Raw genomic sequence first — 17,145 nt, 5'->3', positions numbered from 1 at the left:
ACTCGCTCCGATAGATCGGGAGCGATAATTTCTAAGTCATGGCAGCGACAGTCCTCCTTCACAGCAGGAATGCTCGAAGGATGTATGGAAGAAGGATACCTGCTAACGGCCCATGTACGAGAATTAACGGTAGGTAATTTCTCTTTGAAGTCTTTTGTGGTAATAAGACTTCTAGGGATGATGTAGCCCACGGTTAGAGAAACAAAGTCCTCGGCTTTGTTCTTGCTTTTTGAGAAACCGGTACGTTTTGAGGAAGAGGTCATTGTAGGAAAGAAAGTGTTTTTCGTTTGAAGAGAATTAGGAAAAATATGAAGAAACAATATGCAAGATTAGTTGAAGGAAGTTATGAAGTGTAAGGGTGGAAGTTGGTACGTATAAGTAAAAGTTTTGGCAGCTAAATTCATGGCCAAAATTACCTCGATAATCGGCGAAAGATGTGTTGAATCATGGGAAGAAGCATGTTCGCGGCATTAAATGCCGAGAGACATGAGTCTAATCAACCGTCAATAGCCTTCACAGAGAATTATAGTAATTTTCGCTAAAATAGTGTTTCTGTCAATTTTCCGGTAACACAAATTTATATCACCGAAAAGCAGGGGGCTATCTGTATTAGGTAAAATATGTTATGGCACGTGGCCGTCCGAGAAAGGGACACGTGGAACCCAAGACGGGGATGACTGAAGACTGAAGACCACAATTTCGTTTGTCACCGGGGTAGAATAATGCTCATAAAGATGTGATAAATGCTCTTCTCCCGGTAGCATTAAGTAGGGAATATTCATGGCATTAAGAGCAGTTACCCGTTACAAGGAATTTGACATTTATGTTCACCGTTACATCTTCATCAATGCTCCTCATAATTGATATTAAAGAAGGGCACGACCCTAATCTTCATAGCTATAAATAGTGAACTCATGTGTCATTGTAAAGGGGACGACTATTCTGGCAAACTTATACTATATTTTATACAAAATTCAATCCAATTTTAGCTTCTGATTTCTCGATTCTTTTTATTTTTGTGCCCGGAAATCTTGTTCCCGGAATTGTTGCTTCTGTTGTTTCGTCCATATCTTAAAGCTAAGTGTTGCATAATTTTTTAATTATTTATTTATTTTAAGATCAAATTAATTCACTTATCTAGAAATAACGTATAAATTCAACTGTACCGTTTTTACGGGTGAACAGTAATTTAAAAAAAAAAAAAAAAAACCTACATTCTAAAATGCAAGTAAGAATGTACAAGTCAAACATTCGTTGGGAATTTTTAAGAAAGGGCAACATATACCTGCAAACGTGATTGATTCTCATATTGGCATTTACTAGAAAAGCCTACTTTTCCAATAATCTTCTGCCCAAAATGAAAATAGATTAATTCAGTTTGCTCCTATATTCTTTCTTCTTAAGATAGTCTACTACGGAGCAAGAAATGTTTAACTGAACAATAGTGATACAATCGAACTCATAAGACTACAGTTTATACAAATATAATATGATTAATTTATGCTTTATACTTTACTCATTGTAACAATAAAAGTTACTATGAGATTACTTTCTGTCATATTAAAGTTAAAAAAATTTGGTGCTAGGTAATTATTTTTTATTTCATTCAATTAACTAAACTATGTGAAAATTTCTTAGAAAATTCAAATAGCAGGAAGGTCAATTTTTTAGTTTCAGATAATAATATTTTGTTTTCCTTTTTGTTTCATTTCAATCCCTTTTAATTAGTTAAATTTTTTACATGGCGGATCTTTTTAATCACTGTCATTTGAGTTTTTCTAATTAGAAATTTAATTTTACTGACAGTGAACATAATTTAATAACTCTATACCTAAAATTATCACAATATAATATCTTGTACAGTTGATTATTTCCCTTGCAACCATGAGGTCTTCATTAAAGCAATTGATTGTCCAATTTGCAATGATCCACTTTAGGTTTGGTAGGACAAGCAAGAAAATATGGTAGCTACTGTAAATCAGTCTTAATAATCAGCAGCCGCCTACTATTCTAAGCTGCCTACAAGTCAAATAAGAACAAACACAGAAATGCAAAAACAGAAAAAAAAAAAAAGAAAGAAAGAAGGAAAGACAAAACAAAAAGGAACTCATCATGTTACAATTTCGTTAGAAACTAGGCTGCTCCATACAATTTCGTAAAATGTTCTATTTTCTCTTTCGCCCAAAATTAAAACAAAGCTGCAGCTCTAACTATACATTTCTTCACCATCTCTTGTAAAACAATTAGCTGCAGCCATGGCTTTCCATCATCGAAAGCTAATCTTTGAATCTCTAGACAATTCCACGGGCAAAACTTGTAGCAGCTATTATTGCAACGCAAAAGAGAATCCTTCTGAAATTTGTCCACTTTCATGTCTATATGTTTGCTACCCAATTTGTTCTTTTCCTCTGTTTTCAGAAATCCAACCACCTCTACCACCTAATTTTTTCACACCAAAAATTCCTCTTCCTCAGTCTCCACATAAACCCACTATTTCCATCTTCTTGATCATTCTCTTTTCTGTTTTAGCCACTTCTTTCTTCATATTTTGTTGCTTTATTGTTTACAAATTCCGCAACTCAAGAATTTTGTCACAACGGCAGCAGCAAGTGGAAGAAGATGATGAGTTTAGTGATATTGTTGATGAAGATATTTATGGACCAATGGTGGATCATCCTATATGGTATATTAGAACAGTGGGTCTTCAGCCATCAGTTATTAGCGCTATCACAATTTGCAAGTATAAAAGAGGTGAAGGACTAATTGAAGGAACAGATTGTTCTGTTTGCTTGAGTGAATTTCAAGAAGATGAAACTCTTAGAATTTTGCCCCCGTGTAACCATGCTTTTCATATACCTTGTATTGACACTTGGCTTAGATCACACACCAATTGTCCTATGTGCCGCGCCGGCATTGTCATCGCCACAACCGCGCCATCACCGTCGCCTGAACAGGTATGCTTCAAGTGTATAAATATTTCATCAAAAAGCTTAAGTTGTTCGACATAACACACTTTTTATTTATTTAATTATGTGTTTTAACACACACTTTATATGTAGCTTGATTTGTTTTTACGGGTTAAGTACATGAAAATTATTGTTGATAATGGATGGAAGTGAGACTAAAACTCAAAATCTCAATTTGTTCAAATACTATTTTGAAGTGTGTGACCACTCACCCATACATTTAACATGTTACAAAAAATATACTTTTATTTATACACTTTTATTTACTTAATTATTACTATATTCAGAACTTAGGGCTGAGACATGAAGAAGAAACTCGTTCAGAGAATGCCACGGAATTAAGGATTGAGATTGAAAATGAAGGTGATTCAGCGAATATAAGTAGTATGGATATTAGTGGAAATTCCAAGGAAGATGTGGGGGATGGTAATGAAGGAGAGTTAGGTGAATTTTATGCATCAAGAATACCAGCTTCTTCGGAATCTTTATCTACAGCTTTTATGACAAGTGCTTCTACTGATGCAAATGAACAATCAACTGATCAAAATTCAAGTGAGGAATCAATTGAGGTAAATGATTCAGAGATGGGAACTTATGTATCACACAGTAGTTTTGATGTTAATGAGAGCTCATCAGAAAAGAGAAATTTTTGTGTGGACAGAGTAATGGAGAAAGAGCAAATGAGGTCTCTTTCTTTCAGTACAAGGTAGTGATCAGAAGAAGCCAGAGTGCAGCCCTTCTAAGGTGAAATTAATTACATTGTTTTCTTAGAGAATTTTCAAGTGAGACATATGAAAATTCTAGGTGTCTCAAAAACTCTTATAAAGATGAGAGTTTGCCCTTTCCTTTCCCCCAGCCACCCTACTCCCATAGAAAAGCAAAATTAATACTACTTCAAAAAGGAAAAACATAAAATAAAAGCAAATAAGAAAAAAGGACACCTATTGTTTTTATGTATCAGATACTTTATCAATGTTAGCTATAGTAAGTAGTACTAGTATAAGAAGTTTGAGGCTGATGTAAAAATAGAGATCAGCCAGAGAGAAAAGAATCTCTCTTATATTGTCAATGCCATAGGCTTCTGGCAAAAGTTATCAATATTATTTCATATCTGTTTGTAAAGTATAACTGTGTCTTTTCTTTTTTGTTTTTTTGTGTCCTGGCTTTAGTTTATATTCATCTTGCTAGTGTGTTCCTGCCTCAAATCTACTTGCCAATGAATTCCTTTAACGCAAACAAACAAAACTCTCGTGTTGCTTTTATAATTCGTATAATATGATAGGGATTATATGCTCCTTACTGATATCCTTTTCCAATTCAAGTCCTCGGAAAGGAGCATTCTTATGCCAAATATAGATTTTCCAGCAGGTGTACCAAAAGAAAATTATCCAATTATCACTCCCTTGAATTCAGACATTAGATTAGCAGTAAGCCAACCATGGAGATCAAGAACAAAGAAACAGAGCAAGAATGCAAACTCAAACAGCCTAGATCATGGAAAAATCTCAGTACTGTAAATATACCGATGAATTTTTATGGGATATGAAATGGTGGGCATTGCAAGTCTGATGATGCTAAAAGTGAAAACTTGGACAGGTCAAAGAAAAAATCATAAATGGATTCAAAGCTTTTTCAATTATACAAACATATACACACACATAACACATTACCTTCAACATACATGTGTCATTGATTGTGTAACAGTGTATGTTATTGATTATCTGAAATACATGTACTCTGGAGTATTTATAGTGAATAAATACATACAAAAGACTAAGCTACCCTTGTGTACATTATATAATACTTATCACCCCCCAAGCGATGCGTGACGTGGAAGAACACAGAGCTTGTCACGTACCAAGAGCACCCTCGGTGAAGGAAGAGCCTTTGTCAATAAATCAGCATATTGATCATTGGAAGGGAAATACTTAACTTGCAAATCTCTAGAAGCAACTTTTTCCCGCACAAAATGAATATTTATTTCAATATGTTTTCTCCGAGCATGTTGCACAGGATTGTGGGAGAGATAAATGCCGCTAACGTTGTCACAAAAAAATAGTAGAAGTGGATGAAAGTGGTATGTGAAGATCTCAAAGAAGCGAACACATCCAAGTAACTTCAGCAGCAACATGAGCAACTGAGCGATACTCAGCTTCAGCACTGGATCGAGAAACAACATTTTGTTTCTTAGATGACCAAGAAACAAGATTAGGCCCAAGAAAAAGACAGAATGCTGAGGTAGAACATCGAGTTGATGGACAACCTGCCCAATTTGCATCACTATAGCATTCAAGATGGTCAACAGATCCACCACTGATAAATAACCCATGAGATAGGGAGTTATTTAAATACCGTAATATATGTTTAACAACAGTGTAGTGAGCAACCAACGGTGGGTGCATGAACTGGGAAACTTGATTGACCGCAAAAGCAATATCAGGACAAGTAAATTTTAAGTATTGAAGTCCACCAACAAGACTACGATAAAGTGTAGGATCAGAAAAAGGAGGAGAATCAGTAGTATGTAATGAGTTTTTAGGAGAAATGGGAGTGGAAACAGGTTTTGATCACAGAAGATTAGCACGGTGAAGAATATCTTTAATATACTTAGATTAACAAAGAAAGTAACCACCCTCTTGTGGTATGACAGAAATACCAAGAAAATAATTAATTTGTCCTAAATCATTCATAGAAAATTCTAATTTAAGTGTATGAATCAAAGAGGAAAGCAAAGATGAGGAAAATGACGTGACAAGAATGTCATTAACGCGGAGAAGTAAAATAGCAATATCAGATGTAGTTTTGTAAACGAAGAGAGAATAGTCTGATTTACTATTTTTAAATCCATAACAAAGAAGAAAAGAAGTAAATTGATGAAACCACGCCCTTGGGGCCTGTTTTAAGCCATAAAGAACTTTGTTCAACTGACAAACATAGTTTGGAAAGTTTGGGTGAACAAAGCCAGGAAGTTGTTTCATGTATACCAGTTCATTAAGAGTGTCATGTAAAGAGGCATTAGTAACATCTAGTTGGTGAATTAACCAAGCCTTAGACGCAGCAAGAGCAAGGACAGTGTGAATGGTAACTAGTTTCACCGCTGGACTAAACGTTTGATCATAGTCTAGTACATGTTGTTGTTTATACTTGAGCTACTAAACAAGCTTTAAAACGCTCAAGAGAACCATCCGATTTTTGTTTAACCTTAAAGACCCAACGACAACTAATTATATTTACTTCTACAGGAGGTAAGACTAAATCCCAAGTATTATTAGTCGTAAGAGCATTATACTCTTCGGCCATTGCTCGTCTCCAATTTGAATTTATATTAGCTTCCTTAAAAGAAGATGGTTCAGATGGGAGTGAGGAAATGTCAGAAAAAAGAAAAGGAAGTATTTGCGGCTTAAGACTACCGGTTTGACCACGTGTGATCATGTGATGTTGTTTGGATGAAGGGAGCTTTAAGTTAAGAGAAGAGGTGATTAGATACTGATGAGGGAGGGGTAGAGGAATTACCATGAGAAGGATTTAGTCTAGAAGAATAAGATTTATCCAGATGACATGATGGAGATACATAAGAGGGGTTGAGAACTCTAAAGGAAGAAGGAGTCTTAGGGTGGCTATTTACTGCATTTGAAATTGGAGATATTATTGGTGCATGAGGAGAGGAAAGATTTTGATAAAAAGAAGGTATAGATTGGTGCAAATTGGAAATCGATTGTTGAGGGGTATTAAGAGTAGAACTCATCCTTGAAGTTGGAGAATGTGGATGGCGTGATTCATTTGGATACCTCTGTAGGTTTCTAACAGATAAAGAATGCAAAGAATTTAAATTATAGTGGGGAACAACTAAAGAAGGAGAGAAATGTGGAAGTGGATAGGTGCTGAAATTTGATGGAGTATGAAACAGTGAGTTGGAGAAATTAACAGGTGATGTTGAAGATAAGAAAAGGATAAGAAAAGAAGCTCTCATTAAAACGAACATGTCTAGAAATATATACTTTGTTTGTGATTGGATCAAAATATCTAAATCCCTTATAATTTGACGGATAACCAAGAAATACACAATGTTTGTGAGTAAAACTATACTTGCTAAGTAAGTCTTGTTGCAAAAATGTGTCCCCCCCCCCCCCCCCATCGCTTATAATAGCAAGTGGAGTACCAAATCTTGTGAAAATATTCTTCTTCAAGAAAGCCACCATACTTCTCACCTTCAAATTACTAGTTTTCAATAAATTATGTTAAATCAAGTTAGGGACATCCGAATCCGAATCCGATTCCGGGTATACGCCCAAGTCTCAAATTATGATACGGACCCACCAGGACTGTCAAAATATAGATCCGGGTTTGTTTATATAAAATATTGACTGTAGTCAACTCAAATGAGTTTTAAGCTCAAATTTTATATTTTCTTCGTTTTTTCATATAAAAGCTTTCTGGAGCAAGACACGGACTACGCACGCAAATCGACAAACACTAAATAGAGCTAGTCGAGGTCTCGGAATACGGAAATAAAGACTAAAACTCAAAGTGACCTATCGGGTCATCACATTCTCTACCTCTAAAATAAACGTTCGTCCTCGAACGGACGTAGAAAGGTACCTGGACTGGTGAAAATTTGTGAATATCTACTCTGCATATCGAACTCGGACTCCCACGTGGCTGCCTCGATCAGCTGACCTCTCCACTTTACTCTAACTGAAGGATAACTTTTAGACCTCAACTTTCGGACTTGTCAGGCTAGAATGGCCACCGGCTCCTCCTCATAAGTCATATCCTTGTCCAACTAGACTGAGCTGAAATCTAACACATTGGACGGATTACCGTGATACTTCCGGAGCATGGACACATGGAACATCAGATGGACTGCTGATAAAATAGGTGGCAGTACAAGCCTGTATGCCACCTCACCCACTCTCTCAAAAATCTCAAAAGGTCCTATATACCTAGGGCTCAACTTGCCCTTCTTTCCGAAACTCATTACACCCTTCATGGGTGAAAATCGTAGCAATACCCTCTCTCCAACCATGAATGCAACATCACGAAATCTACGATCAACATAACTTTTCTGCCTAGACTGAGTTGCGTGAAGTCGATCCTAAATCATCTTGACCTTTTCCAAGGCATCCTGAACCAAATCAGTGCCCAACAATCGAACCTCTCTCGGCTCGAACCAACCAACTGGCGAACGACACCACCTCCTGTATAATGCCTCATAGGGAGCCATCTGAATACTCGACTGGTAGCTGTTGAAGGGGCAAGAACTGATCCCAAGAATCCCCAAAATTCATAACGCAAGCGCGAAGCATATCCTCTAATATCTGAATGGTGCGCTTGAACTGCCCGTCCATCTAGGGGTGAAATGTTATACTCAACTCAATTCGTGTGCCTAACTCACGCTGTACGACTCTCTAGAAGTGTGAGGTGAACTGTGTACTTCGATCAAAAGTGCCCGTGAAGATGGACGATCTCGCGGATGTGGATCTCAGCTAACCGTTATGAAGAATAGGTAACTGCTACTGGAATGAAATGTGTCGACTTGGTCAACCCTTCCACAATGACCCATACTGCATCGAACTTCTTCTGAGTTCGTGGGAGCCTAACAACAAAATCCATGGTAATACGCTCCCACTTCCACTCAGGAATCTCCAGCCTCTGAAGCAAACCACCAGGCCTCTAATGCTTGTGCTTTACTTGTTGACAATTAAGACATCGAGCTACATATGCAAATGTATCCTTATTTATTCTCCTCCACCAATAATGTTGTCGCAAGTCCTGATACCTCTTAGCGGCACCTGGATGGATGGAATACCGAGAACTATGGGCCTCCTCAATAATCAACTCACGAAGCCCATCCATGTTGGGCACACAAATCCCACCCTGCATCCGCAAAACCCCATCATCTCCAACAGTAACATGTTTGGCACGACCGTTCCGCACCGTGTCCTTAAGGACAAGCAAATAGGGGTCATCATACTGACGCTCTTTGATGCGCTCATACAAAGAAGACTAAGAGACCGTGCAATAGAGATTCGGCTAGGCTCCGAAACATTTAACCTCCAAAACATCTAACCTCATGAACCTCATCAACCCAAATGACATTACTAGAAACTCGTAATGCCCATATCGAGTCCGTAAAAGCCGTCTTAGGGACATCTGATGCCCTAATCTTCAACTGATGGTAGCCAGACCTCAAATCAATCTTCGAAAACACTTTGGCACCTTAAAGTTAATCAAATACATCATCAATCCTCGGCAACGGATACTTGTTCCTAATAGTGACTTTGTTCAACTGCCGATAGTCTATACACATCCTCATCGACCCATCTTTCTTCTTCATGAACAACACGGGTGCACCCTAGGGCGAGATACTAGGTCTAATAAATCCCTTATCAAGCAAATCTTGCAACTGCTCCTCCAATTCCTTCAACTCTGGCGGGGCCATACGGTATGGTGGAATGGAAATGGGCTGAGTGCCTGATAAGTGGGGATTTGGACTGCTTATTAACACCTATTAGCTTTTGTTTTGTTCCGAAAGTATTGAATTGTGTTCCCGAAACTAATAAAATTATGCAAATTACAGGAATGCCGGAAGTTTGGTCTCTCTAGATGAAATCCGACTCAAAAAGGAGTGTTTCGAATCACAAGGCAATAAAGGGCGCAGAAGTACAAATATGTGGTCTGCAGAAGGAATTCTGCGGCCGTGGAAGAAATTGTGGACCGCGGAATTCCATCTATGGCCGCAAACCAAGAAGAAAAACCCAACAGGACTTTCAGCAATGTGCGGTCGCAGAACTGGGCTTTTACTGACAAAGATGCAAAGTTTAGAGAATATACAAGAAGAACAAGTCCTCGAGCCTTTGTGAGGTGCGGACCGCACAAGAATTATGCGGACGCAGAAGTTGCCTTGCAGCCGTAGTTCAGAAATGTGCGGCCGCATAACTCACATTCCTGCAAGCTGAAGAAATCTACAGATAGCACATGGAGTTGTGCGACCGCAGAACCTCTCGAGGGGCATTTTTGTCCGTTATTTTTGGCCATGTATAAATAGACGAGTTTCACAAAATTAGGTCAATTTTGAACATTAAAAGTTGTTGTAGCCATTAGTTTTACTACTTTAGGAAGTTTTACATTATTTTGGTGTATTAACATTAGATTTCATCATTTTAATCATTCATTATGGATTTAATTAGCTTTTCTTATTTATTCTCTTCAATACTCATTATGAGTAGCTAGATTTTTACTAGGGTTGTAACCCAACCCTAGTGTGTAAAGCTTTTGGGTGATTAATTTAATACTTATTTATGATTTGGTTTTGATTATTTATCGTAGTTCATGCTTCAATTTTAGAATTAATAGTTGCAATCATTGATTCATGCCTATTTGGCTTAGTCTCTACTTCAGAAAGAGAGACCTAGTGTAGGATAACTTGGCTAATAAGGAATTGGGTTAATTGAGAGATTGATTAGCCTAATTAAATGATTCAAACTAGAGATAGTAAGAACCCGATTTGAGCTCATATAAACTATTTTGTTTGATATCCATTTGGACTTGAGAAAGTCAAGTTGGGCAAAATCATTCTCTGACCGAGAGGTATTGAGTGGGTAACGTAGAGTTGAGATCTATAATACACCCCAATCAATAAAATAAGTGTTAATATTTTTATCCCATTAGGCAAACACCTAGGTCATGGTCACAGCCCTAGGCCTTTAAACTATTTGGAAAAATATCAAAAACATCCATCTCTAGTTTACTTCCCTTAGCTTACAATCATTAAAGTAATAGTAGAAGTAGAAATCAAAACTCCATTGTGGAAGTGCAAATTTAGGTGGTCTATTCACTTGCTTCAAATATAATACTCCTGACACCCCTTATAACTCCCAGTGGAGTCGACCCGGACTCATAGTTGGGTAATTATTATTGCATACGACCGTATCATATCTCTTGTTGAGGTGTGTACTGGACGTCATCAATTTTTGGCGTCATTGCTGGGATGTTAAAACGATGTTACTATATATTTGGGTGTGTTTTTAGAATATCTTCTTTTCCTTTCGTGTTACTAACTTGTGTGAGAAATTGTAGGTACAACCATGGCGAACAATGAACTCAGAAATTTGCTTTTGGGGGATGTGGGCGTTGAGGACGAGCAAGTTGATGAGGTTCCTCTTGAACCTCAAGCCAATAAAAGAGGCTGAGTGCCTCATGACAATGTCCCCGCTCCACACCCACCTCCACCACGAACTGCTCCACACCGAATATTACCCAATGAAGGATATGCAAGTACAATAGTCCCTCCCCGTATTAGGGAGGCCAGCTTTCAAATCACCAACGTGATGCTCCCTTTGCTGGAGCAACGGGGTTTCTTCACCGGTGCTTCAACTCAAAATGTGTACAAATATTTGAAGGGGTTTGTGGATACTTATTAGGGGAGCAAACAAACAAATGTCTCCGAGGATGCATTGAGGCTAAGGCTTTTTCCCTTCTTTCTAGTGGGAAAGCTTTAGATTTATTGGAGCATTTGTCAAACTATTCCATTCACACTTGGGATGAGTTGGCAGAGAAGTTTATTTCTAAGTTCTTCTCTCCGGGGCACATGGCTACACTTCGAGATGAGATTTTGGCATTCAAGCAAGAGCCGAATGAACCACTACACAAGATATGGGAACATTATAGAATAATGGTTAAGGAATGTCCCAACAACGATATGACGGAGAATATGATTCAACAAACTTTCTATCGTGGGATTAATATAACCAACCAATGTGTAGTGAATTAACTTACTGGTAGGAACTTCATGACTACGCCTTGTGCGGAGATGTGTGATATTTTGGATGAGATGGCAGAGGGGGATGCACCAGTTCAGGATATCCTCGATGATGGTAGAGGGGGAGATGCTACAGCTTCCGGTCTTGAAAGATCAAAGAAAAAAAAGGTTTGGGATGACCGATTTGTTAGGTTGGATTCCTTCACCAACTTTCGTACATGGTGGCCAGCGAGGTCGCTAACACTTGAGCGACAATTTTTGTTGAAAGATTTCGAGAGGTACAATCCAGCCATTTTGAGGCAGTTCAGGGAACGCAATGGGTGGATGTGGTTCATTCAGAGTGTAGTAGATGCCAAAGAGTACCTTGTCTGGGAATTCTATGCTAATGTGGCGCATATCAAAAAGGGGACAAGGGTGACCAAAGTGTGTAACCTCAAAGTGAGGTTGGATCAACATACACTTAACACGTACTTAGGGTTCGAAGATGTTGAGCCGAAGGAGTATTTGGAGAAGCGTACACTGGTAGACGCAGTCCGACCTTGGTTAGCAGAGATTCTAGCAGCACCAAGGCCACTACCACTTTAGCGGAGATGCCGAGGCAGTTGATGTTCCATCCACTTTAGCCGAGCCTTCCTCCAGTGCCACAGCTATGCCTCTGCCCTCCTCCATAGCCCCTACTGTAGATCCTACAACAGCTCCCACCTCGGCTTTGAAGCCAATGCCCATGCCTCCTCATCCACTATCTGCATTGCGAGTCTCCCAAACATTGACGAGTCTCAATAACTGGATGCAGACAGTCACTGTAAAGCTGACTGACTTGTCCAGTACTGTTGCAGCACAGTCCACCTCACAGGAATCACAGGTTCCCTCTGACATTGAGGAGACATTGAAGAAAATTTTAGAGAACTAGAAGACTATTATGGATACCTTGGTACAACATGGGTCGGTGATTGAAGAGCTGGGAAAGGAAGTAAAGAAGATGACAAAGTCCCAGGCCAGTAAGAAGTTAGTGGACAAGCTTCGAAGACAGGTGACCAGGCTTGCACAGCTGGAGATATATCCCCTTTGGCATCCTGCTTGACCCGTACCACTCCGTCCCAGATCCTACAGCACCAATTGCACCGGTGGCACCACCTGGCCAGTCTGAAGAGCCAGACCTTGCTGCCGACACTGCTGAGGCAGCGCGTCAGATGTTCGCCAACCCAGCCACACCTAGAGTTGAGGATGATGAGATTCAGTTGGCTGGTCTTGAGGGCGACAACATTGCTGGGGACACAGAGATGTCCAAGGAGCCATAGGGAGTTTTCTTCACTCTTTCCTCTTTTACTCTTATTTTGCTAAGCATTGGGGACAATGCATACTTTTATTCGGTGAAGTTTATTTGATACATTTGGTACTTTGATACATTTGGCCTGTAATAATTTAATAATATTCTCTAATTTCTTATCCGTATGTATATACCTTCTCTCTCTCTCTCTCTCTCTCTCTCTCTTACTATATAGATTCATTTTATCCTTAGTAGTTTTGTTTATTAGCTTATTTATATTTGTTTTTGCTTATTAGCTTTTTTTTATATTTTAGTAGTGTATTAGCTTTTGTTTTTCTTAGTAGCTTCTTTTTATGTTCTAGTAGATAATAAGCCTTTGGTGTTCTTAATGCCACGGTTCTTTCCAAAGGTAGTTTTAGTGTGAACCGAGTGAGTCATCCTAACGATGGATGGCGTGACAACCTTCTTAAGGGAATGAGTCTGTTTTTGTGTTTAGATAATAATAGTAGTAGTAATGAATAAAAAGACCTAATTATGTCATGCAATAAGAGTCAACCATGCTTCAATTGGCACCAGCACACTTAGTTACGTGCTTATGATTAGAGACAAGGTTTTTGAAAGAAATAGCTCTAGTTAGTGACTTTGTGACTCTTATGTTGACTTTGGCAATCATCGAGCGGTTTAAATGGACCATAGTGATCTTTAAACTTGAATGTAGTCATAGTGGTCCCTCGGCTCTGTCCTCTTTTACAATCTGGTTGCGTGAGGGGTGAAATGAATTGTTGCTAGTCCAAGTATCCATGTGAAGGGTCTAGAACTTGCCCTGAATGTGTTTCAAGGCAAAATCTTAAATGTTGTTTGGTTTGAGACATGATTGTGGGCTCTCTTTGGCCCGTTTGAGTTTTCTATTACCAACCAATATCATTATCTCTAGTCAACCCCTTTAAGCCTCTAGCCTTTCTCTTTTGATAACCATGTTACAAGCCTTTACCCGTTTTGTCGTGACACTCTCTTGGCACCTGGACTTTCTTAACACTCTTTGAAACAAATGTCTTAAAACGTAAGTTTGGGGGAGAGATGATGAACTTGAAAAAGGTATCAAGGCACAAAAAAAGAAAAGAAATGATCTCTATAAGAAGAGAAGGCAAGAAAAGAAAAGAACAAAAAGAAAAATATAAAAAGTGAATAAGTGGAAGGGTTGAATAGATTCAAAAAGAGGTAATGATCCCAAACATAGAGAAATCAAAAAAAAAGGAGAAAAAGAATGAAATGATCAAAAAGAGTGATGCTAAGTTTCTCTAGTTCCCAATGAAAAGAAAGTACCTCTAAAAATTGGCAAAGTGTGAGCCGAGAAATGAAAGATGGAGTGTTTAAGGAAAGGTGTAACCACTTACCCATACGGTATCCTACACTAACCCAAAAGCCTTTATGTTTCAAATCGAGTGAGCTTACATTAGTGGCGATCTACATGAGGGGCAAGCCTATGGTACTTGAAGCCGTACTTGTGACATTCTCTTGAGAGATATGAGTGAACCTTTTATAAATCTTTGGATTGAGTGTTAAGTTTCTTAAGTGAGCTTGGCAAATGGAAAGTAGAGGAGGAAGAGTTTGGAGTCCACCATGGCCTACGTGATAGAGCAAGGTCCTTGATGAGTAAAGTCAACTCTTGAAACTCAATTGTCACATTAGAACTATATGTGCATGAATGTTTAACTTGTCGCCTTGTTAATAATGCATGAGTAGTGTGGGTAATTGTTGGTCCCAATTTATGTGTGATTGGCTCACCTTTGATTGCTGAAATGACCCTTAACTTTTGGAGGCGGGAACTAATTTATTTGCTTGAGGACAAGCAAAGACTTAAGTTTAGGAAATTTCATAATTGGGGATTTTGACTGCTTATTAGCACCTATTAGCTTTTGTTTTGTTCCGAAAGTATTGAATTGTGTTCCCGAAACTAATAAAATTGTGCAAATTGCATGAATGCTGAAAGTTTGGTCTCCCGAGATAAAATCCGACTCAAAAAGAAGTGTTCTGAAGCACAAGAATAAAGGGCGCAGAAGTACAAATATGCGGTCCGCGGAAGGAATTCTGCAGCCGCAAAAGAAATTGCGGACCGCAGAATTCCATCTGCGGCCGCAAACCAAGAAGAAAAATCCAACAGGACTTTCAAAATATGCGGACCGCACATGAATTATGCGGGCTCAAAGCTGGGCTATTACTCATAAAGATTCAAAGTTCAGAGAATATGCAAAAAGAACAAGTCATGGAGCATGTGTGAGGTGCGGACCGTACAAGAATTGTGCGGCTGCAGAAGCTGCCTCGCGGCCGCAGTTCGCATAACTCACCTTCCTACAAGCTAAAGAAGTCTGCGGACCGCACATGGAGTTATGCGGTCGTAGAACCTCCCGAGGGGCATTTTGTCCGTTATTTTTGGCCCTATATAAATAAACGAGTTTCACAAAATTAGATCAAATTTGAACATTAAAAGTTGTTGTAGCCGTTTCTTTTTACTAATTTTGGAAGTTTTACATTATTTTGGTGTATTAACATTAGATTTCATCATTTTAACCTCTCATTATGGGTTTAATTATATTTTCTTCTTTATTCTCTTTAATACCTATTATGAGTAACAAGATTTTTACTAGGGTTGTGACCCAACCCTAGTGTGTAAACCTTATGGGTGATTAACTTAATGTTTGTTTATGATTGGGTGTTGATTATTTCGCTTAGTTCATACTTAAATTTTAGAATTAATAGTTGCAAATATTGATTCATGCCTATTTGACTTAGTTTCTACTTGAGAAAGAGAGACCTAGTCTAGGATAACTTGGCTAACAAGGAATTGGGTTAATTGAGAGATTGTTTGCCTAATTAAAGGGTTCAAACTAGAGATAGTAAGAACCCGACTTGAGCTCATATCAACTATTTTGTTTGATATCCATTTGGACTTGAGAAAGTCAAATTGGGCAAAATCACTCTCTGACCGAGAGGTATTGAGTGGGTAACGTAGAGTTGAGAGTTATAATACACCCCAATCAACTAAACAAGTATTAACGTCTTAATCCCATTAAGCAAACACCTAGGTCATGGTCACAGCCCTAGGCCTTTAAACTATTTGGAAAAACATCAAAAACATTCATCTCTAGTTTACTTCCCTTAGCGTACAATCATTAGAGTTATAGTAATAGTAGAAATCAAAACTCTGTTGTGGAAGTGCAAATATAGGTGGTTCATTCACTTGCTTCAAATATATACTCCTGACACCCCTTATAACTCCCAGTGGATTCGATCCGACTCATAGTTGGGTAATTATTATTGCATACGACCATATCATATCTCTTGTTGAGGTGTATTGTGGACGTCATCAGTGCCCGGAGCCAAATCAATACAGAAATAAATATCTCTGTCGGGTGGCATCCCCGACAGATTTGCAGGAAACACCTCTGGAAACTCACGCACAACTTATATTGAATCCATGGAAGGAACCTCCGCACTCGAGTCACGAACATATGCCAAATATTCTAGACATCCCTTCTCGACCATACGTCGAGCCTTCATATAAGAAATAACCCTGCTGGTAGAATGGCCAGGAGTCCCTCTCCACTCTAATCGAGGCAACCCCGACATGGCTAAGGTCACCGTCTTGGCGTTACAATCCATTATAGCATGATAAGGTGACAGCTAATTCATGCCCAAAATAACATCAAAGTCTACCATATCAAGTAGTAGGAGGTCTACACTAGTCTCAAGACTAGAAAAAGTAATCACACACGAGCGATAGACACGATGTACAACAATAGAATCTCCCACAACCAGGGACACATACACAGGAGCACTCAAAGAATTACGAGGCACAACCATATATGAAGCAAAATAGGACGACACATAGTAATAAGTAGATCTCGGATCAAATAGAACTGAAGCATCTCTATGGCAAACTGAAACAATACCTGTGACAATGGCGTCAGATGAATCGGCCTCAGGTCTAGCTGGGAATGCATAAAATCGGGGTTGCGCCCCACCACTCTAACCTACGTCTCTGAGACGGCCTCTAGCTGGCTGGCCTTCACCTCTAACAACCTGACCTCCACCTCTGGCTATCTGGCCCTTGCCTCTAGCTGAATGAGCGGGCGGTGGAACAACTGGTGCCG

At 38.9% G+C, this 17,145-nt stretch overlaps 1 protein-coding gene across 1 annotated transcript; it reads left to right on the top strand.

The window, feature by feature from the left end:
• Window positions 1-1,930: 1,930 nt before the first annotated feature.
• On the top strand, window positions 1,931-4,094 carry LOC104109656 (RING-H2 finger protein ATL54-like). The gene is made up of 2 exons (XM_009619008.4): window positions 1,931-2,954; window positions 3,254-4,094. Exons 1-2 carry the CDS (start codon window positions 2,256-2,258, stop codon window positions 3,674-3,676), a joined length of 1,122 nt encoding a protein of 373 aa, XP_009617303.1. The 5' UTR covers window positions 1,931-2,255; the 3' UTR covers window positions 3,677-4,094.
• The last annotated feature ends 13,051 nt before the right edge of the window (window positions 4,095-17,145 follow it).

This window comes from Nicotiana tomentosiformis, chromosome 1 (assembly GCF_000390325.3).
Source record: "Nicotiana tomentosiformis chromosome 1, ASM39032v3, whole genome shotgun sequence".
NCBI lineage: Eukaryota > Viridiplantae > Streptophyta > Magnoliopsida > Solanales > Solanaceae > Nicotiana > Nicotiana tomentosiformis.
The sequence above is the reverse complement of the archived record's forward strand: the minus strand, read 5'-3'. Positions and strand labels throughout refer to the sequence as shown.